The 21,223-nt window shown below is 54.3% G+C and overlaps 6 protein-coding genes across 6 annotated transcripts in view; 3 read left to right on the top strand and 3 right to left on the bottom strand.

Moving 5' to 3' along the window:
* Positions 1–963: 963 nt before the first annotated feature.
* Positions 964–7,439, bottom strand: MONBRDRAFT_28020 (uncharacterized protein; the record flags this gene model as incomplete). The annotated part of the gene is made up of 27 exons (XM_001748413.1): positions 964–1,082; positions 1,163–1,229; positions 1,308–1,379; positions 1,510–1,656; positions 1,771–1,851; positions 2,109–2,303; positions 2,459–2,626; positions 2,791–2,850; positions 2,949–3,041; positions 3,205–3,391; positions 3,654–3,721; positions 3,828–3,901; positions 3,945–4,068; positions 4,155–4,334; positions 4,437–4,578; positions 4,719–4,948; positions 5,049–5,124; positions 5,191–5,324; positions 5,422–5,583; positions 5,710–5,806; positions 6,059–6,174; positions 6,287–6,448; positions 6,528–6,645; positions 6,749–6,801; positions 6,939–7,018; positions 7,132–7,193; positions 7,288–7,439. 27 exons carry the CDS (start codon positions 7,437–7,439, stop codon positions 964–966), a joined length of 3,219 nt encoding a protein of 1,072 aa, XP_001748465.1.
* A 326-nt stretch (positions 7,440–7,765) lies between these two features.
* On the bottom strand, positions 7,766–9,220 carry MONBRDRAFT_10696 (uncharacterized protein; the record flags this gene model as incomplete). The annotated part of the gene is made up of 4 exons (XM_001748412.1): positions 7,766–8,061; positions 8,171–8,380; positions 8,674–9,034; positions 9,164–9,220. The coding sequence occupies 4 exons, from the start codon at positions 9,218–9,220 to the stop codon at positions 7,766–7,768; spliced, it is 924 nt and encodes a 307-aa protein (XP_001748464.1).
* A 706-nt stretch (positions 9,221–9,926) lies between these two features.
* On the top strand, positions 9,927–13,592 carry MONBRDRAFT_28018 (uncharacterized protein; the record flags this gene model as incomplete). Its single annotated transcript, XM_001748483.1, has 11 exons — positions 9,927–9,998; positions 10,025–10,147; positions 10,259–10,952; positions 11,038–11,157; positions 11,251–11,462; positions 11,484–11,625; positions 11,732–11,862; positions 11,970–12,089; positions 12,245–12,398; positions 12,541–13,157; positions 13,293–13,592. 11 exons carry the CDS (start codon positions 9,927–9,929, stop codon positions 13,590–13,592), a joined length of 2,685 nt encoding a protein of 894 aa, XP_001748535.1.
* Positions 13,593–14,645: 1,053 nt separating this feature from the next.
* MONBRDRAFT_33702 (uncharacterized protein) lies at positions 14,646–16,676 on the top strand. The gene is made up of 5 exons (XM_001748482.1): positions 14,646–14,662; positions 14,786–15,232; positions 15,356–15,705; positions 15,859–16,071; positions 16,206–16,676. The coding sequence occupies exons 2-5, from the start codon at positions 14,887–14,889 to the stop codon at positions 16,506–16,508; spliced, it is 1,212 nt and encodes a 403-aa protein (XP_001748534.1). The 5' UTR covers positions 14,646–14,662; positions 14,786–14,886; the 3' UTR covers positions 16,509–16,676.
* A 75-nt stretch (positions 16,677–16,751) lies between these two features.
* MONBRDRAFT_38315 (uncharacterized protein) lies at positions 16,752–17,703 on the bottom strand. Its single transcript, XM_001748411.1, has 3 exons — positions 17,655–17,703; positions 17,389–17,535; positions 16,752–17,218 (listed from the first exon to the last, which is right to left on the bottom strand). Exons 2-3 carry the CDS (start codon positions 17,528–17,530, stop codon positions 16,911–16,913), a joined length of 450 nt encoding a protein of 149 aa, XP_001748463.1. The 5' UTR covers positions 17,531–17,535; positions 17,655–17,703; the 3' UTR covers positions 16,752–16,910.
* A 1,720-nt stretch (positions 17,704–19,423) lies between these two features.
* MONBRDRAFT_10692 (uncharacterized protein) overlaps positions 19,424–21,223 on the top strand; it is a gene marked incomplete at both ends in the record, with an annotated part of 4,320 nt that continues 2,520 nt past the window's right edge. The window contains 4 exons of the mRNA XM_001748481.1: positions 19,424–19,492; positions 19,633–19,755; positions 19,912–20,498; positions 20,620–21,125. Coding sequence (XP_001748533.1) covers positions 19,424–19,492; positions 19,633–19,755; positions 19,912–20,498; positions 20,620–21,125 — 1,285 coding nt within the window. The remainder of the gene's footprint in view (positions 19,493–19,632; positions 19,756–19,911; positions 20,499–20,619; positions 21,126–21,223) is intronic.

The raw sequence follows: 21,223 nt of genomic DNA, 5'->3' as shown, positions 1-21,223 counted from the left end.
TGCTTTTGCCCTGGTACCTGGAAGTTGCAGTGTCCTCTGGCTCACAGCGCTGCGCCGCTTGCAGCGCCGGTTTTATGTTTTCTGGAGTCTCAAGGAAAGCTTTGTCAAGCTCACAGGTGCATTTGACACGCCTTCAACCTTGGGGCCAAATCGGTCTTGATCTTTGTGCCTCACATGACCGAGTGTGTTCGAGCGCACGGTAGGCGATGGGGTTGGATACGGTCTGCAGCGGATAGACTTTTCTCCAGATTGGAGTGTGGATGCCACGGCCCATAGGTGCGTATTGTTCTGGCTCTTTGCTTCTCCACCACGCTCTGGCAAGCAGTCGCTCACAACGCCGTCCACGCACCCAAACTTCCTCGCATCTTGGGCAGTGAGTTTGTCTCTCGTGCCCAAGTGTCCTTGGATGGTGTAGAGCAATCAGACTACGGCTTTGCCCAGACCTGGATTGATCCCAAGCACGTGGCTGCGATCGCCTGGCATCGACGCCCCCACAAGGCGAGCTCAGATGCCTCCGTGCCCGTTCCTCCAGTCCAGACACTGACATCATCGGACCTGTTGGAGACGTTGGACCGGGGTAAGCTCGTGCTCGGTAGTTTTCACTTTGACCTTGCCTCTTTCTACAACTCACGCCCCTTTTGCTTCATCTTGTTATTGCTTGGGTTTGCTGTATTGCTTGGTTCGACACGTAGTAATGTCTGGTTTTGGTCTCTGGGCTCCCGAGAGCCAGATTGTGGCGCTATACGAGCGCATGCTGACGAAAAAAGAGCGATAAAGTGGCGCTCACTTTTGGCAGCTTGCCAGCACGAGATGACAGTCACCACCTATTGGTGCTTCGGTCGATTGTTTTTTCTAGCAACGACTATTGACGTCTCGGACAGTGACACACAATTGAGCAAGGCTTCTGCTCTTCGCTTCAGGCAAAACCACGCCCACGCCTCAGAATTACAAGTACAACATGCTTCAAAGGTTCAGTTGCCGTTTGACATCGCAGAAGCGTCCGAGATCCCATTGGTCAAAGTTGACCATGTCCGTGCCAGAGAACACGCAGTGTACAGTCACCTTGTCGTTGTATTGGAGGTCTACAACAAGCATACTCAAATGAGGAAACGCGCGTCTACAGAGCCAGGACGAACAGCACGCCTGCGTTTTGATAACGTACTAGGTAGGAGCTTTGGGGTTACAAGAAAGTATTGTGAAGCTTCCGCTTGTGAGCACACGGACATGACCTAAAGAGCAAGCGTCAGTTAGCTGAGATCAGTTGCAGTTGTTGTTTGCACGTGTGCACGTGTGCACACCGCGCTCACCTGCTCAAAGACACGGCGTTCGTTCTTGTCGTCCATGCCCTGGTTAATCTCATCAACCACTCGGAAGGGGCACTGCAAAGGGCGCGTAGTGTGAGTGGCATGAGAAAACAAGGCACTCTGCCACAAGGTCGAGGAGAAACAGTCGAGTGTTTCCAAAAACTTTGAACTTGAACATTGCTGCTCAATACAGTTTGTAGCACACCTGGGTTTGGGTCTGCAAGGCCATGAGATAAAGCATGGTGGATACAGAGCGCTCTCCACCGGACTGATGGCTGTGCATCAGTGGTGCCAGTTCTTCTCCAGCTCGAAATTGAACCATAATTTGGATGCCCCAGTTTTTGTATGAATCCTGCACACAGACACCGAGCGTAGTGAGTTGATCTGACGCCCGGAGAGGCCTTGCAAAGGGCGTAAAAGACTGCAAAAAGCGATGTGAGTAGTTTAGGCAAGTCTGCAAGCTCACCGCTTTGACAAGCTTGACAGAGCCAGCACAACCCTCAAGTTGCTGGAAGAATTCTCCAAACTTGATGCTAATGTCATGCGTCTACGGCACGGAGAGACAGAATCAAGCCAAGATCGCCGAGGATCAAGCCTGGAAGCAATGGCCCAGCACAACTGCCTCACCATGGCTTCCATCTTGCTGATCCACGGGTTGGCTTCCGCCTCGTGCTGAGCCCGATGAGCATCGAGTTTTTTCTGCTCCTCTTGAAGCTGCGATCGAAACGGGCGAGTGGATACAAGACACCTCTCGTAAAGTCAAAGCCGCAAGCCAGCATTCCCAAAGTAACGTAGCAAGCGTACCTGTTTTTTGAGTTGATCGAGCCTGATTTTCTCTTGCTCGAATTCTCGCACCACGGCCTCATTAATCTCGCCACTGGCGTTGCGCTGTTGTGTCCACGAGCCAGCAAGAATGAGCACACGGTCGAGGCGTATAAAGTGAAGGTCGCTGTGTGTCTCACTGCGACACGTGTTGAATGCCAAGCAGAAAAGGAGTGCCTACCCGAGCAACGAGGTTGGCCAAGTTTTGCTTGAGTGTGGGTAGATCCTCGGCCAGAGTGGCAAGGATCTCTATTGTCTCCTTCGTCAGCTCACCGCCATTGAACTGCTTGGCAACCTATCAGGGTATACGACCCAGGGATGAGCTGACTGACCAAACAAGTCGTTTCCTTGTGCACGCAAGCCTGGCGAACACTCACAGCCAACAAACGCAGTGCTTCCTTCTTCATATCTTTGATCTGCTTCTTGCGACGTGGCAAGTCTTGCACTTGGGTATTATAGTTTTGCTTGCATTCGACAAGCTGTGCAACGATGATTTTGTGCTACACACGACGACGGGTCCGAAGCACAACGATGATTAAGCCGAATCCGGAATGGCTGAAAAAAAAAACAAAAAAAAAACAAAAAAACAAAAACAAAAAAAAAACGAACAAACTCGAAAAAAAGAAAAAAACCAAAACGCACAGAAAATGGTACTGTCCCCTACCTGATTATGGGCCACTTGGAATCGCATCAGGACTTGAGAAATTTCGCACAAGCCCGTGCGCTGCAAGTAGACGGAGCGTGAGTCGATAGAGCACCGCAAATTTGCCGTGAACAAAATTGTGAGCCTCGCACACGAGAATGAATGCAAGTCATGCCCACCAGAGTGCCGCTGATGGAGGCGACCTCAGCCGTCAAGCCTGGAAGCTGAGCACAATATGTCTTGGCTTTGCTCTTCAGATTGGCCAAAAGACCCTGTATTGGCCAAGTGGGCAGTAGGAGCCACCAAGTCAGGGCAGCGTGCCACAGAGAGATGCGGTGTGTCAAATGTACAACATGGCAACAAGCACGAGCTTCCAGACGCAAGATATCAAGCCCATGCCGACAATCCCACTCGCGACCGCACACGCGCGCCCACCTGAAGATCTCGAATAGACTTTTCAGCCGAGCGAAGCCAAGATTCTTTGGCATCAATATCGGCCTCCAAGGTTTTGAACACCTTCATCTTGTCGCTCAGAGCTCGCTTGTCTTTATCCTTGGTGGCATGCATTGCTTCCGCCTCCTGCACAAGATCAAAGGAACAGACAAACACGAACAAAAGGAGACTATAGTTAAAAAAATGAAAAGTGCAAACTGCGAGGAGGCGGGGGCGGTGCAGGCGTCAACGAGTGGTCGCCAAAACCACCACAGAGGCAATCGCCTTGCCTTGCACGACGATTGCCGTTGCATAAGCTCGTCTTGAAGCGTGGTGCACGTGGCCGTGCATTTGTCCATTTCGCTGCCATGGCAGAAAGATGCAAGTAAGCTCAGCAAATTCACTTTGGGTTCAAGGCGGCCCAAGTAGCACAAGGAGCTCACGCTTGGCACCGTGCAACGGCTTCCTTGTCCTCTTGTAAGCGCAAAATCGTTGATGGTCGAATCGGAATCATATCCGTCTAATGAACAAAAAATTGAAGCGTGAGGCAAGGCGTCGATAGGCACATGGTCACCACCCCATGCGTCAAGCCTGCCAATACCACAAACGCATGAACCAGCACAAACCATGTCGTAGTCGGAATTGAATCGCGACTTCTTGTGTCGATAGTTCTGCCTGTCAACGTAGAGGGTGGTGTAACCTGGAAAACCCAAAGCAATTGTCAGAGTGACTTGCCATGTTACTGTGCTGGGGAAAAGGGCAGATCCAGCGAGCGGTTGTGGCAGTGCACATGCCTTGACTTATCAGACCGTTGACATGGCGGTCATTTGCAGCATCAAAGGTCACTGGAATCTCAGACATGTGGTACTACAGGGTCATACAACCGCCGGTGAGGGAGCTGCGTAGATGAGGGGCGCACGGCATTCGATGCCAAATCCTCTGCTCATACTCACTTTGGTTGTGAGAAATGCAAAGGTGGCTGGGGGCGCGCGCAAGTGTTCAGACATAAACTTGAAGCCCAAGCCAGAGAGCTGCTGTCTTCTCCGGTCGTCGACTTGTCGCGCTTCGCGAGGGTCCATGTTGAGCACATTGATGGGAATCTTTTTCTTGTCACGCAATTCAGTGAGCAAGAGCTAGTCCGGCAACACACAGCAACCGTGAAGGCGCGTGGCATGAGATTTCTTGCAATTACAAAGGCGCAGGGATTGCAGCGCTTCTCAGAGGATACAACATACCTGTTGATCATGGGTATTGGTGGTCACAAAGGCTTGTTGGTCAGGCTTGCCAATGGTCATTTCAATGACATCGGCAGCCCTTTCATTGCTGACGTCCAAAGCAAGAATGAGTGGACCTTCGATCGGATCCTTGAATTTGGATCTACGGGGCGAACATGGTAGCCAGCAACGCGATAAGACATGGTCTTAGGCATGGGCAAGGTCTGGACCCACACGCACTGCGCCCAGCTTTTGAGTGGTTGCGCAAAAACCAGGTGGACGGTGCTGGGAGCAAGCACGCACTGATTCTGCTTAATCCACTCCACGGCATCGCGAAGGTGGGGGTACAGGCGAAAAAACTCATTTTGGCGACGTTGAGATTGGTCTCGAGCGCGCTCAAGTTGTGCGCTGGCGCGCTGCTTGGCCTGGGTGGCTTGGCGGAGGTTTTGTTCAGCTTGTTTGGCCTCACCACGCAAGTCGATGACCTGGCTCTTCAGCTCGTGAAGCTCTCGCATCACCTGCTCAAGTTGTGCCTGACCAGACGGTATGCATTCAGAGATGGGTGCCGGGTTGCTTGAGGGGTGGCTCGAGATGTTAGTTGCAATGACAGCCTTGTATGGGCGAATGACTTACCTGCAGCCCGCTCTGGTTCGAGGCCTTTTCCAGCTCCTTCTGCAAATCGACGAGGGTTGCTTGCAGGTTGTCGCGCCTACAAGCACAGCGAGTGGTGAGATGAGCTCGGCAGGTAAGGCAGTATGATGCGCAGAAAGCTGACTTGTCTTGGCGAGTCTTCAGGCTCTTCTGCTTCGCGGCTGCCTCATCAATGACTTCCTGCAGCTGGCTGCTGCACGCTGTCAGGTTCTCCGAGGCTTCGTTAAATTTGGTAAAGGTAGCGGCGAGCTCCGATTTCTGTCGGAAAACGTGAGCATCAGCAGGAAGCCAGGTTGAGGGCGGGGGTGAGTCCAAAGGGGCCGTCTCGGGCATGCCTGGCCTCATTTGCACAAACCTTGGCCTCCACTTTGTTGCGCTCTTTGTTGACAATGACTTCAGATTCTCGCGCTTCCCTTTCTTTGAGCTCGACTTGTTGCCTGGCAACAGAGGACTGCTCCTCAAGAGCTTTGCATTCCTTCTTGAGTGCTTCGACCTGCTGTTTCAAAAGGTTATACTCCTATTTGCGGGAACCAGACGGCCAGCAGAATCAGAGCAGCAGAAGAGGAGGGGCAAACAGCCACATTAGCTGTTGTACAAAACCACATCCGATGTCGAAAAAGCGAGCATGAGAGAAGCGACGAACGGAAAAATTGATCTTGTTCTCATGATTGAAAATATCTTGGCTCAGTTCTCGATGATGCTGTGCTTTCTCCACCTCGGGGCGCCGCTGCTCGTTGCGTCTGCGGCACAAAGACGAATATTAGCGCGCATTCACCACACACGGACACGGACACGGACACGGACACGGACACGGCCACGGACACGGCCACGGCCACGGACACAGACACAGACACAGACACAGACGCAGACGCAGACACAGACACAGACACAGCCACAGACACAGACACAGACGCAGACGCAGACACAGACACAGACACAGCCACAGGCAGGCAGGCGCCTTGAGTTACAAGTGAAACACGGAGCAAACGCACTGAAAGCCATTTTGGTACTCTTGATGGATAATCTCGTACGCATTGACCTCCTGGTTCAAAGCCTGTTCATCCTCGGCAAGCTTTTCGTGCTTCTCGCGCAGCTTCTGACCACCAATCTGCATCCGTGGTACAAGAACAGGCAAGAGGTCATTGCGTCTGCTATGCACGGTACCCGGTCTGGTTATATTTGTCAGAGGTGTTGAGCCAAAACCCTTGTATTGTACATACCGCCGTTTCTGTTGCAACAAGGAGTTCATCGGGTTTCATCCGCGAGAACTCGGACACCTTGTCTTGAGGCAAAAACTGGCAAAGATTGTCCATTTGGATGTTCAGAGCACTGATCTTTTGCTTGACCTTTATGGAGCAGAAACGAGATGTGGCTGTGAGTCCCTGTTTTTGTGAGAACGGACATTTGCGTTCTATCATCTTAGTCTTCCGCTGGGCCAGGATTGCCCATTTATCGATGTACCTGTTCCTCTGTTGCCGGGCGGCCATTCAGGGAAAAGTTCGACGAGGCTTTGCCGTTATTATTCCGGTCAATCGTCATCACTCGGCGCACCGTCAAAGGCGCATTCTTGCCCATGTCCCTGCAGATGGCGCAGACGGTATATTGAGATGCCCAAACAGCCACGATTTGCTGGGCTGCAGAAAGTCCATGCGACCACCAGGCGCGGAATGCCATGGCCTTACAGCTCAACCTCGATCACCGCACGATCTTCATTGGTGCGGATAAACTGCTTGTACTGTTGGGGAGATCATGAGTGTGGCGAGACGATATGAGCAAGTGATATGGGTGGGAATCATGCTCGCCATCACGGGGCCCCTCGAGGCTTGTCCTCACACCAGTTAAACAGAGTCAGGCACCAGAGGCTAGACTTACGTGTGTTGCACGGCCAAGAAGTTCGGGCTTTCCCGCAAGGCACAAGCAAATGGCACAAATCACAGTCGATTTGCCCGAGCCTGGCACAAGAGAGAAGGAGCGAGTACAGAGACATGCAGCAAAGCGCGTCAGATACTGGGGCGGGAATCTCAGGCGCACATTTGGACGCGGCAATTCCAGCCAAAGCTCATACCGTTGGGTCCGAGGATGACGTTGAGGCCAGGGCCGACATGGAATTCAACCTTTGAATAGGTCCTGCGGACATGCGGCATACGAGGTCAAAGACCGTGCATGTCAAGGGCGTCAGCTGTGTGACACGCGCGGTCCGCAAAAGCAAATGGAGACGTACACAAAATTCTCCATGTAGATGCGCCGAATGGCTCCCACGGTAGATTTCGATGAATGGTGCGCCCGCTTGGCAAGGGGCACAGGACTGCCAGCACCATTGTCCTCCGAGTCGCTGGTCTCGTCCGGAACGCGAGATCGTCTGGCCGACAACATGTCGGCCAGTCGTATCACGCTCAAACACGCACAGGCCCACGCTCGGTCTCTGGCGTCCAGCCCCTCTCTCCTTCCCACGTCCGCCACCAATGCCTGCCTGTCTTCTCTCCACCAAGGAAGCCAACTCAAGCAGGGCGATGCCCTCGCGTACGTGTCTGTGCGCTCAAAAACGGTCACGATCAAGTCACACACACACACACAGTCACAAGCAGAATGTGTATTGTAACGGTACATTGTTGAACTTTACTGTACAAAACAGTTGTTGCAATTTTTTTGTTCTGAGCTCTCTCTTTCGTTCAGTCTTTAGGCGTTTGAATTTGAATACGTCAAGCTTGGGTGGGGGCACTGTCATCTGTGGCGGCCGTTTCCTGTTCCTCGTTTTCCGCTTCATTGTTGGTGAGTTGAACAAGTTGTTGTTGCACCTCGACGAGGTCATGGAGCGTCTTGAGGGTGTCGTCGGTGAGTGAGGCTGATCCCGTGCGCTGGAAGCGACCGGGGCCGAGGTTTGAGTTGCGCTGGCCCATTTCGAGCGAGCGACGGTAGGCTGCCCAAACGGAATCGCTGAGGACAGAACGCAACTTGCCACGCTCACATGCGTGCAGCGCCGCTGCTGAAGTTCCACCTATACCGAATCAAGACGCCAAAAGATGGGCGTGGATGGGTGAGCGTGGATGGATGAGCGTGAAAGATGTAGCAGGTGGAAGGGCATGGATATGGATGTAGAGACGCACCTGGTGAAGTAATGCGCTCACGCAAGAGTGCAGGGTGATGACCGGTGGCACGTGTGAGAGCAACGGTGCCAAACATGGTCTCAACGACGAGCTCGCGTGCCATTTGACGTGGCAAGCCCAAATGCACACCCGCATCGATCATGGATTCCATGATAAGGTAAAAGTAGGCCGGCCCGGTACCAGACAAAGCCGTCACCATGTCCATGTATGCTGCAGACCAGCATTGAAACACGCGTGGGTGGGCATCAAGGTGAGCGCTTGGACGATGGGAGCCGACAGGCACAAAGGAAATGGCGGAGGGAGGGGGGGGGGGGGGGGCAGGCAGCGTACATTCGTCCGGCACAAAGAGCTCGCGGCCAAAGGCTATGCGTCAGGAGACGACACAACAGACATGGACACAGCAGCGCACATGAGATAAAAAAAAAAAAGAAGACCACGTGGTCCAGCAAAGCATGCAAGGGTGACCAGAAACGGGGTGCTCTGAGACGGAGGGGGATGCGTACTGCTGAGAAGCGAGCGCACAAGGTCACGATCCGAGTTGGTCAGATCGGCCGCCGCGGTCCAGACGGTCATGGAGAGGTTGATGGAGGCTGGAGTGTTGGGCATGGCACGCACAACGCGACGACATTGGAGTTCACTCTGAATCTGATCAATGCTGATACCAGCCATGATGGAGACGACGACATCATCGGGCTGCACGGCGGCCTGAATTTGCGGGAAAACGCTGGGGCAGGATTGTGGCTTGATGGCCAAAAGAACCATGTCGGCTTGTTGTACGGCGTAGACCGAGTCGGAGGTCGCCTCGACGCCGAGTTCCCTTGCAATCTGGGTGACGCGATCTCCATGAATATCGGAGACCACAACCTAACAGGGAACGAAACGGCAGGCGCGGTGATGGTTGAGATGCGGAAGCGAGTTGGCTCAACACCCGGGTTGGGCGCTGCCAGAGGTCAACAATGGGTGGAGAGAGCGCGTCGAGGCAGGCAGTCGGACCTGGCTGGGGTCAACAAACCCAGACTTGACAATGCCGTGCAGCATGGCCGTACCCATGGCGCCAGCGCCAAGTAGGGCAAGCTTGCCATTGTGCGGAAAGCGTAGGGTCGCCACACGAGGGGCCGCCTCTGGCGTCAGCGTTGGTGTTGCTTGTCCCTCGCCATTCTCGGCATGAGCGCGAGCTGTATGCAACGAGCGAGTGGCTGTTCTCCGCCAGGCCCCACTCGTAATGGTGCGCAAAGTCAGCCAGCCAGGGGCCACGCCCTGCATGCCCCGGACCAATGCCATCTGCGAGGTACCGACGCAAGTTGCCAATGCGGTGAGACAAACCCCAACCCCAATCAAAAAAAAGAAGGCGACTGAAACGGACACAGGACCGAGGAAGAAGAGCAGGCAACGACCAAGGAAACCAGGGAAGGCTCGCAGAGAAACACCAGCTACATGAATATGAGCGAGGGATCGTCCCACCTCGGCGCGCGACTCCGAACCTTGGTTTGAATTTCAAAATTCACAGAGAGAGAGAGAGAGAGAGAGAGAGAGAGAGAGAGAGAGAGAGAGAGAGACACACACACACACACACACACAGAGCAATGTGACCTCGGAACAGAGCCAAAAAGTAAAATACTTGCATAACATGCCATTGTTATTGTCAGCAAGAAACCGGAATCACTGAATAATATCACACTTTGGAATACTGGAACAAGTTCATTTGTCAGATTAAATTCACGCCGAGAGATGGCGGCGCAGTGGAAAGTGGCAGCGTATGCCTCTGGGGCTGGCGGTGCTGGTGGCAGTGCTGGTGGCAGTGCTGGTGGCGATGCTGGTGGCGGTGCTGGTGGAGATGCGGTGGTGGTGATGCAGGGAACGGATGGAGAGGTGCCGGGATTAAAAGTGTCGTTGCAGGATCGTGGATCGCTGAGTGTGGTGGCTTGTGATGAGAACGTCTTTCGGGTATCCTATCTGATTGATGCAGAGGCCCGTCGGGTGCGTCCGTCGTGGTTTGTCGCAGATCCAGCCAATCCGCAAGCCATCCGGCCCGAAGGCTTGGAGCGCGATGAACTCCCTGCGCGAATCCGTGCTGGTGTGGAAGCACAGCTGCAGGCTGGACACGAGATGCGCCCTGCCTGCAGCGCTGCGGCCCAGGCCAGCGGCCGCCTGCAGCTCCAGGTCGACGCTGCTGCTGCCACGCTCACCACGGGTCTGGGTGCCAAGGTTCAGATCAACGCCGATACACCGAATCGTCCGCCCGCCATCACCCTGACCCTGAATGGTCATCTGATGCACCAGGACTTTGTACCAGGAGCCTATCGTCACGATGCTGCCCCACAGGCGGCCCAGACGCCGCGGGCAGCAGGCGCTGTCTCGCACCTGACCCAGATCCTTCCCGGCGATCACCTCTACGGCCTGGGCGATGCCTCGGGTACCTTGGAGCGCTCTGGCCAACGTTTTAGGCTTCATGCCGTGGACGGCATGGGCTACGAAGCAGACCCCACCACAGGTCGTCGCAGCGACCCTCTGTACAAGCACTTTCCCTTGCTGTATTGCTTGCGCGTGGACCCAGCCACGGATGCTGTGCTCGGAGCCTACGGCATTCTCTACGACAATGGCTGTCGTGGCTTTGTAGACACGGGCGCCGAGATTAGTGCTTTCCGAGGCTCTTACCGCCATGCCCAGTTTGATGGCGGTGACCTGGAATACTACTTGGTTGTCGGTGCCACGCTGCGTGACGTCGTTCGTCGTATGGCGGCTCTCATTGGCCTGCCTGCTCCCTCCCCGCGCTGGATGTTTGGTACGTCGAGCGGCGGGGGGGTTTTTTTTCACAACCGGCCACGTCAAGGGCAGCTGATGTTTCACCGTCTCCGGCTCATTGGTAGGCTATCTGGGCAGCACCATGGCATACACGGAAAGCCCAAATGCACAGGAGCGTCTGAAGCAGTTTGCTCGGGACTGCGATCACCACGATATCCTGTGTGATGGCTTTCACTTGTCTTCTGGTCCGTTTATGCAAGCTATTCCTCCTTGTATTCTTCGGACAATGTCTTGAACCGGCCCTTGTCGTACGCATTCATGTTTCGGTCATGCATTAGGCTACACGTGTGTGGATACCCCAGAGGGTGGCTTTGGCGCGCGCTGCGTCTTCACGTGGAATCAACGGCGCGTGTCAGATCCAGCGGCTCTTTTTGCTGATTTTAATGCTCGTGATGTTCGTCTGGCTGCTTCTTATCCCTCGGCCAAGTGCTCTTTGTGCTTGGCCCTCCCCCGCACCACGCCAAAGGCCTCACCTAGCACTGATGCGGACGTATTTGCACCGCGTGTTTAGATTCACGTGCTTCCCAATATCAAGCCCTGGCTTTTGCAAGCCGATCATCCAGAGTATGCACAAGTGGCTGCCTCGGGCGGCATGGTGCGCACCAGCGATGGACAAGCGCCACTGGAAGGAGTGTTTTGGAGTGGCGGCGAAGGTTCGTTCGTCGGCACGCACATCGACTGCTGTGCTAGGGGACATGCATGGAGCCGATGACATTGTATTTATCTTGCATGGCTCGGTACCTCCATAACAATTGCCAGGCTCGTTTGCCGTGGGCAGCTACGTCGACTTTGCATCCCCCACCGGCTTTGCTTGGTGGGTGCGCTCTGCGCAGGAGCAGCTGCTGCAACATGGGGCCACTGGCTTGTGGAACGATAACAACGAGTACGAGGTTGGTCAACTTGATGGCTTCCGCGACATTGGCCCAGGGTATGGTGGCAATCTCATCACCTTGTGTATCGCGCAACGTACGTTCTCAACATGTTGCTCTGTGTATAGGTCGACGATGATTTAGCGCTTTGTGGCTCGGGCCTACCCGGAAGCGAGGGGAATGCTTGTCACCCCTTGCTCTACATGCGACCCGTTCAAGGCATTCTGATGGCCATGGCCAGCTATTCGGTATGTTTGGTATGCACAGCAGATGGAATCAATCGGGATCTTGCCAGCGTGTACGGAAACTTTAAGCTTTTTTTTACTTCTTTTTTTCCTTTTTTTTTGGAGGGAGGGGTCAAGGATGGACTCATGCGCGTTGGCACCTACGTTGGGCGTTGTAGGCACTGGCAGAAACCTATCCCGATCGTCTTCCGGTCATTGTCAGCCGCTCTGGGAGCCCAGGGGCCCAGCGCTTCTGCGTGCAAACCTGGACGGGCGACAATCGAACCTCGTGGCGCACACTGCGCTGGAACACCCCCATGGGCCTCAACTTGGGTGGGTCATTGCGCATTTTGTTTGAATTTCAAGCCTTGATGTTGTTTTGTCTTCTCTTTCTATTTTACTTTTTGGTTCCCAGTCGTGACCCTGCAATTGGGAATCTGCTTGAGCATGTCCACTCATGTTTGCATGGTCATAGGGCTGTGTGGGTGGCCATGCAACGGCCACGATATTGGCGGCTTCAAGGGCCCCATGCCGGGACCGGAGCTGCTGGTGCGCTGGGTGCAGTCGGGCATCTTCCAGCCGCGCTTCTGCATTCATTCGTGGAACGATAATCAGACCTGTACAGAGTTGTGGTCGTACCCAGAACACGTAGACACGTTGCGGCGCTGCTTGCAGCTACGCTACCGGCTTTTGCCCTATCTGCATTCGCTGGGTGTTGAAGCGCAGCAGTTTGGGGACCCGATTGCGCGGCCCATTGTGCTCGAGTATTCGGCCGACCCCCACTTTCGTGGCCAGGTGCAGCCCCATGACGATGCCGACGGCGACGGCGGAGCTGCAACGCCAAATTCAGACCCTTCCGACTTGGACCTGTCTTTTGGAGCGAGCTGTGATTGGCTGTTGGGCTCAGCGTTGTTGGTGGCGCCAATTACTCGACAAGGTGCCATGGAGCGGCGCGTGCGGTTGCCTGGGGCTTTGGCTGGTGGTGTAGTGGACGGCACGACATGGTTTGACTGGCGCACGGGTAAAGTGCACCAAGGCGGGAGCATCGTGTTGCTCAAGGGTGGGCTGGACGCTTCTTCTTGCCCCCTCCTGGTACGCGGCGATCAAGGCGTGCCGTTGTTGGCACGGCTGCCAGCCTGCAGCGCCACGGGCCTGGCAACTCTGCCCGAGGATGGGGGCCGCGTAGTGCTGTTGCCGCTGGCGGGCCCTGCTGGCAGGCCATGCCAGGCCACCTGGTATGAGCGCGAGCCAGATTCACGACAGGCGGGCATTGCGCGGGTCGACCTCCGAGCCGAGGCGGTGGCGGGCTCAGATTTGACGTTTACCATTGCGGTGACGACGGCCATCAGCCAGGCAGCGGGATATACCTTGCCGTACAAGGCACTGACGGTGCTGGTGCCCAAAACGCAGTGCCAGCAGCTCCAAGCTGCGGATGGCACGCCCCTACCCGTCGCCACCGACGTACCGAGCCTCTACGAATTGGGCCTCGACCCCGAAGCCTATGCCGCCTTTACCCTGCCCCTTTGAGGCCATTGAGCCTCTGGGCTCCACGCTGAGTTTGATCGAGCCCCTTGAAGCCCTCTGTGCGTGGCGAGTTTGAAGCCCTCTTTGAGCGTCTGACATGCTGACAAATAGGCATTGATGACGCAATGGGCCGAAGCAATATGAGCAGCCAGTCAGGTGACTTTTGGATTCTGTGTGCTTCAAGTCCAGTGGCTTCAAAGTGTGCAGCTGCGAGCCGTGTTGGGCGGAATTGGGGGTCTGCACCTTGACTGCCTGCCACGTGTGTATGTGGTGTGCGTGTGTGTGGCCCCCTGCTCGTGTGTCTATATGGCGCACATGTGCCTGTTCCTTTCTCTCTGATATTCATGTGTGCATTCGCAGTCAAAGTGATGATACCTTGAACTACATTTGTTTTTTGAAAAATGGCAGTGCCCTCGGCGCAACTTGGCACAGACGCAGGCGCTCTTGAGAGAGAGGACAGAGAGCCAAGCAGAGGCACAATAATAAGAGAGGGGAGAGAGGTGTCCAGACACACATACTGTGATTGTCATGTGATGTCATTGAAAAAAAAAAAGAAAAAAAGATGTCACGCGGTTTGGAAGAGAATCAAAGGGTGTGTGTGTGTGTGTGTGTGTGTGTGTGTGTGTGTGTGTGTGTGTGTGTGTGTGTGTGTGTGTGTGTGTGTGTGTGTGTGTTGGCTGCCTGCCGCCCGGTCGTTCCCCCTCCTCAACGCCTGCGGCCACGGTGGTCCTGCAATGGTACATGATGATAATGGCGGCTATGGCGGCCATGGCAGAGGTGGCAGCGGGGAGGAGTCGAAGACAGTGGGCTAGCCTCGAGGTTGGCAGGCTCCAAACAAGCGTGTGTACCACGCCAAAATGCCTCTAGCAAGGATCAGACGACCCTTGCTTCCGTGGTCGTCATCGCCCCTTACAACACACACACACACACACACCGTCATCATGACACGCCCACGGGCTGTGCTCACCTCCCCCCCACCACGCTGGTCACTACCCCACTGCCTGCCTGCCTGCCTGCTTGCCTAACTGCCTGTCTGCCAGTTTTCCTCCTCGTCTCCACTGGGTGGTCACACTGTACGTCCACTTGTTGTATCGTCCGCTGCGTTTTGCTCTGGCGCCTGCAGCCGGCCTGCCCTCACCTCCACCTGACTGCCGCGGGCCTCGTGGCTCATTGCACACTGCCACTGCCACTGCCAGCCTCTTGTGCCAAGTTGGCCAGCGCATTTAACCCGCTCGTTCTCTCGTTCTCTCGACGACCTCTACTGCCCTTTTTTGACGAGCGCTCCAGACCGCCAAACATGGACTTTTTGGCCACCGTGGGTGGAGTGGCTGCCCTTGGCGCCGCTGCCCACAAATACGAGCTGGTGGAGATCCCCCAACTCGAACACGCCTGGAAGGTGGCCGCTGTGGCCGGCGTCGCTGCCGTCGGTGCTGCCCTTCAGACCGCAGCCGAGTTCAATCCCCTCGCCCGCAGCATGCAGCTTCTCAGTACCTTCCAATCCATTGAGAGCTCAACCCAGGCGGACGTCAGCTCCTCCATCGACGCCTACAACAGCCTGTACGACGAGACCAAGACAGATGATGAGCGCAACCAAGCCTACTCCTCTCTCGTCGACTCTTACTACAACCTCGTCACGCTGTTTTGTACGTACCTGTACCCTCTTCGCTGCCTTCCACCTACCCGTGAAAGGTCCTTGGTGGTCAACTGACATGCCCATCACCACTGGAGCCGCTCACGGCATAACCGTTTTTTTTTTTTTTTTTCAGATGAGTGGGGCTGGGGCTCTTCCTTCCACTTTGCCTACCGCATGTTGGGCGAGTCCTTCTCAGAGAGCATCCGTCGCCACGAGTACTACCTCATGTCCTTCCTGGGCGCTGGCAAGGGTGACCGCGTCCTCGACGTGGGCTGTGGTATTGGTGGTCCCCTGACCAACATTGCCCGCTTTGAGGGCCCCGAAGTCGACCTCACTGGCATTACCATCAACCAGCATCAAGTCTCCCGTGGCAACACCCGCTGCAAGCAGCTTGGTCTGAGCCACCGGTGCCGCCTCGTCCGCGGTGACTTTACGCAAATGCCCTTCAAGGATGCCGTCTTTGATGGCGCTTACTCGATCGAGGTACGCCATCCTCCCACCCGCCTAGATGGCATATCCTGAGTGTGCTGCATTTGCAGTACCACGGGCTTCCCATCCCGCTTTACTCCACCGCCCGACCCCGTGTTGGACATGGTTGCTCACGACGTGTTTCCGGGTTTGATTTGCAATTTGCAGGCAACTTGCCACGCTCCTGATCGCCGCACCGTGTTCTCCGAAGTCTACCGCACCCTCAAGCCCGGCTCGTATTTTGCCAGCTACGAGTGGGTCATCACTGAGAACCACGACCCCAACAACGCCAAGGATGTGGACATGCTGCACAAGGTCATGCAGGGTGATGGTCTGCCCAGCCTCAACACCATCGAGGAGGTGAAGGAAGCCATGCGTGATGTAAGTCGGCGGCATCTCGCATTGTTGCCTCTTTTTTGAGATTTCAACTCCCTTCTCTCCGCGAGGGTTGTCGTCCTGCAGTTGCAGTCTTTCTTGCTCATGGGCTCATGAATTTCATCGCTCCCTTTGAATAGGTTGGTTTTGAGGTTGTGATGGATCGTGACATGGCCAAGGACCCGGAACAGGTGGTGCCTTGGTACCAGCCCCTGCAAAGCACTTGGAACCCCCTGTCTTTCCGCTTCCAGTTCAACTGGCTCGGCCGCACTGTCATGAGCAACCTGCTGCGAGTGCTTGAGCTGTTCTGGCTGGCACCGGCAGGCACAGCTCGCGTTCAGGACATGTTGCAGCTTGCTGCTCAGGGCCTGGTATATTGCGGTGAACGCCAAACGTTTACCGTCATGCACATTCTTGTTGGCCGCAAGCCTCTGGATGCCTAAATGCCTGTTGTTCCCGGGGATCAACCAAGATTGGTATCTTCCCATGTCCGACTTGTTCGCGTCCTCTTTTTTTTTTTTCTTTTCTTTTTCTTGGTTTCGTCTTGCCTTGGCTGTTCGTACATAATCATCATTCATTCATTCCACATGTCAATTGAAGCATCATCAGGGTTCCCCTGTCGCGTGCATTCAAATGTAAGGATCATTGGTACCCAGGATTAGACAGAGGAAGGAATGACTGATGTTCAAAGAAAAAAGAGGCTTAAGTTTATCCAAGCGCCACTCGTAAAAAAAATACAAAGAGAACAAAGGAAGACGACAAGACTATGTTAACACGCACTGCGCGTTGAAGATTGAGCTACTGCAAGAGGGTAGCCAGCCGAAAAGAAAATATGTCGAGACGACTTATGCCTTGGCATGGCAGACGACGACGGGGATCTTGGAGTGGGTGACGACATATGTCGAGACCGAGCCGAGGATGGCACGCTTGAGGGCACCACGGCCACGGCTACCAACCACAATCATGCTGGCCGACTCTGTCTCGGCGTAGGCGATGAGCTCCTCGCGGGGGTCGCCGCTGATGAGAATGGCGCGGCAGGTCAGTCCCGGGTTCTTGGCACGAGCGTCCTTGACAAACTCCTCAAGGACATGGGATTGCTCACGACGCCAGTTGGCTTGCTCCTCCTCCGAGGGCACGTACGAGTAGTGGGGACCTGCCATGCCCGCTAATCAACATCAGTGCACACACACACACACACACACCAAGACCAGCACGCAAAACGGATTCCACATCAAGACGCGAAGCGTGTTCAAGTGAACGACGCGATGTGTCTGTCGGAAAGAGAACGAAGACGAATGCAGCGTGCAATCAAAGGTAACGTACCAACAGCGGGCTGGAGGGGCTTGAAGCAGTGCACAAAGTGGAGCTCATCACCCTCGCGGTAGAGGTTGGTGACGGCAAACTCGAGAGCCTCGTGCGAGGCGGGGCTGTGGTCAACAGCCAAGATCAACTTGCGAACAGCCATTTTAACTGCAACCCCACACACGAATAGCAGGTCAGCGGCGAGCAAAACCCGTTCAAAACAACATCAACAACCCCGACCGCAACAGCAGGCAATGGCCACGCTCATCGAGACCCCGTGATCTTACCGGAAGGTGGGAAGGAAGCAGCGGAGGCAAACGGCAGTCACGACGTTGCAGACGAGGGGCAAGTAAAGAAAAAAAAATGCCAGTGGACCGCGCCAGTGGCTGATTCAACGCGCGTCAGTGGTCAGTGGGTGGCCGGATCTTCTCTCTTTCTCTCTCGATCGCAGCCGGGGTTCAGCGCAAACCTCTGACTTGCATAGAGTTGTCCACTTTATGATCGCAAGATGACAATGATGAAAGGCGTACCTCTACGTTGTTCGTCCGCTCGGGCCTGTCCCTCTGGTGTGTGATGATGAAAGCGCTCTTGAACGTGCGTCAAAGAAAGCGCTGGCTGATCTACAAAGGTTTTTGTACCGATTCATGAGGTTTGTGTAGATTTGTTAATCTTATCTAGCCCAGCTAATGCAGTGATATGTAAGGTAGTTGTTTATGCGTTTAGGGAGGTTTATGAAGGTGTAATACTTGTTATTGCAGCCATCAACGTTGTGATACGTTTAAACGACTTTGAGTTGTTGCAGCAAAGATCACGACTGTTGTTGCGGGTGGGCGGTGTGTAAGATCAGACTGGCCACAAGGTGTTCTTCACTTAAAATGTGATGTCACTCACTTTGTCTTGTTTCACTGCCGGGATTTGAGACGAAACCAACACAAGAAGCTGCAGGTTGAACAGCGGTGTGATGTCGCTCTCGAGGCAGCATGAGCCCAAAGCGCTGCCCTTTTGCACTGCGGCGTTGCAGCACTATAGTGTGACGCGACCGGGATAATGGCCATCACTTTTGCTGCAAAAAGGATTTCATCATGACGCGGAGAAGTGGGCACAGGGATCCTGATGCAAGGGCACCGTAGTCATCCCGAAATTGTCAGATGAAGTTTTGGGTATGCTGACTGGGTTCGTGCAACCTTTCCTTAGCGCTATTCTTACGGTGCTGGTCAATGCTTGCCAACGGCAGGTACGTCAAACCCCCTGCCACACCCTCGGGGGTTCATAGGACACAAATGTGTCACATTAAGGTTCTGGATTGTTTTAGCCCAAATTTACGTTCTAACTTGATTCAAAACTCGTTCGAGACAGCTCGAAACTTGTTGTCAGACTTCTTGAAACTCGTTGTCGAGGGCTCGAAACTTGTTGTCAGATGACTCAATGACTTGGCTTGTTTATTTTGAATTGTTTTCATAATGACATGACCTTAAATAGGCTCCCCCGGAATGGACGTAAAATGTTTTTTACGGTGGTTTTTACATGGAGAATTTTGGTCGTGCATCGTCCGAGGGGCCAAATGTCAGACGGAAATTAGGAAAATTTGTAAAGTCTCTGCGTTTTGACCGTTACTTTTTGTTTCCTGCCAAAAGCACACAATTCACAACAGTGAAAGACAACATATAAATAGAACATAAGTTTTTGACAAATTTGGCAGTTGTATTTATATGTTCTGGTTCCACATTTGAAAACAATTTTCCGGGATCAAAACAGAGCATCTCGAGACAAAATTACAAGCTCTTATCGATTTCGTGTAATTTTGTACTTGTAAAGTCATTTCCGGGGGAGCCTAATATTTCCAATATTTACATGGCATAATGCTCAAAGTAAATTACTTCTGGTTGTAAATTTTTGAATTTTTGGGAAATTGGGCAAACCAATAATTGTCGTTTGTGACATCTTGCCTAAACTGCGCGCGCCGATGCGCGCTTCAATTCTGGGCTTGGTCTGGTGCCAGCTACAAATGGGATACCTTGCCAACCCTGAGCAGATCTGACCATGCCAAGAGACCGCCATGCCATGGCCTGCGATGGTCAACAACGACGACGTGCAGCAACTATCGACACCTTTTTTCCCATTCAAGGTGGGCTCCGCGTGTGATGTGGCCCACTTTCTAGCCAGCCTCATTAGGCGCACGCTCTGATTGCGGCTTCCAATAGGGACCCGATCTGTTGCCACAGCTTCAACGACCGTGGCAGATGAAGTTGCCGACGTTGCCGCCAGTGCCCAACCGCCCGTGACCGCAGAAAGAGCCCCATCGCCTTCGGCTGCGAGCACGCAGGCGCCATCATCGCTCCTTCCATGCCCTCGACCTCCACCAGGTGTTCCCCTGCCGATCAATTTAGGGTGAGTCGATTGTCGAGCCCTTTTTTGTTGGTTTGCTTGTTCTGATAACGTGACAGCAGCCCTACGCAGCTGTGTTGACCAACATAACCTGGTTGAATTCTCATCGATGTCCCTTCGCTCGCACGCCTGGTACCCTGGTCCCGGCCGCGCCTTCAGGTCTCAAATCACCTGCGCCGCACTCGGCAATACGCTTTTCGAAACGCACTCATCAAGGCTCTCAAAGAGCACCCTATTCCCAACGTCAAGCCTCCACAGTCCAGCACTCTGCAACGACTTGCCGAACACCTGCATGAAAAGCACTGGACACGATTCCCGAATGCCAAGTCAATTAAACAGATTCGATCGATTGGGGCCGCTAAGCTCAAGCCGTTTCATGAACAAACCTGGTTCGTCTTCGAACGCGTCAATGAGGAGATCCGGTATGACCCGCCGAGTAATGCAGCCTTGGCTACGCCTCGTCTGCGAACCGGCGCACGTAGACGCGCCAGTTCCCGCGCTCCTGCAAATGGTGAGCCTGAGTCATCAACGACATCCCCTTCTGAACCCATCACCGGCCCAGGGTCCTCCGCTAATGTGGAGGACAGCGCTGAGACATCAGATCCACCATTGCACCCTGAAGCAACATCAGACATCATGCCCTCATCACAACCGCAGCCGTCACCACAACAGCAACAACAGCAGCCACTCCATGATGGTGCTCAAGCTGAGCCCGAGCCTGGGGACGCTTCCCCCATGCAGCTTCTGTAGGTACTCGCCTTCAAGAAGATGACCTTGCTTGGCTTAAAATGGTCTCATTTTCCAGTCACAACGCATGCTCACCTGTTCACAATCTTGCCTCTATTTGTATGTCTTCACGAATTGCAGGATGGCCTTTCACGAGCACCAAGTGCAGACCAATCGAACCCTTGACTTTGAGCTATGCCACCATGCCCGGTTACCATGTGCGGGCAGCTATCGCACCCCGCTGGCCTCCCTGTATCTGCTGGAGGGCGCACAAATACTCTACTGGAACCCCCTCGTGGCACCGACACCACTAAATTGTCACGAATGTGGTACCCAGCTATCAGCCTTGCCAGCATCGTGTCCTCGGAGTGCCAACTGGTCCAAGTTGTTCCCCATCGAACACGAGGGCGCAGAGCCACGATTTGCCTCCTTTCGCGTCGTTCGCTGCCCAAACGATGATTGTGCCCTGCGCTTGAAGAAGAAAGGGCAAAAGTCTGCCCAATCCTTTCACTCCGGCCTGGAAGCCGTGCTCGAGGCCATGCCTACCTCATTGGCATCCATGTTTGAGCTCCACATCGGCTCGCGCAACCCAAAGGCATTCTATAGCATGCCATTCTACACCCGCGTCTTTGAGTCGCTTTGTGGAAGTACCACCTTGCTCTCGTTAGAGGAGGAGTGCAATCGGCAAGCTAGCGTGCGAATGACTTTGCTTGACACATGCTATTGCTCCCACGTGCTCGAATTT

This window comes from Monosiga brevicollis, genomic scaffold (genome assembly GCF_000002865.3).
Source record: "Monosiga brevicollis MX1 MONBRscaffold_23 genomic scaffold, whole genome shotgun sequence".
Lineage (NCBI taxonomy): Eukaryota > Choanoflagellata > Craspedida > Salpingoecidae > Monosiga > Monosiga brevicollis.
Note: the sequence above shows the minus strand (reverse complement) of the source record. Positions and strands in the feature narration are given on the sequence as shown.

Coding starts and splice junctions, on each gene's coding strand:
- MONBRDRAFT_33702 (XM_001748482.1), top strand. CDS start 14,887: ATGGACTTTTTGGCCACCGTGGGTGGAGTGGCTGCCCTTGGCGCCGCT. Junction 15,233..15,355: donor CAACCTCGTCACGCTGTTTT/GTACGTACCTGT, acceptor TTTTTTTTTCAG/ATGAGTGGGGCTGGGGCTCT. Junction 15,706..15,858: donor ATGGCGCTTACTCGATCGAG/GTACGCCATCCT, acceptor TGCAATTTGCAG/GCAACTTGCCACGCTCCTGA.
- MONBRDRAFT_38315 (XM_001748411.1), bottom strand. CDS start 17,530: ATGGCTGTTCGCAAGTTGATCTTGGCTGTTGACCACAGCCCCGCCTCG. Junction 17,219..17,388: donor GCCCCTCCAGCCCGCTGTTG/GTACGTTACCTT, acceptor CGGGCATGGCAG/GTCCCCACTACTCGTACGTG.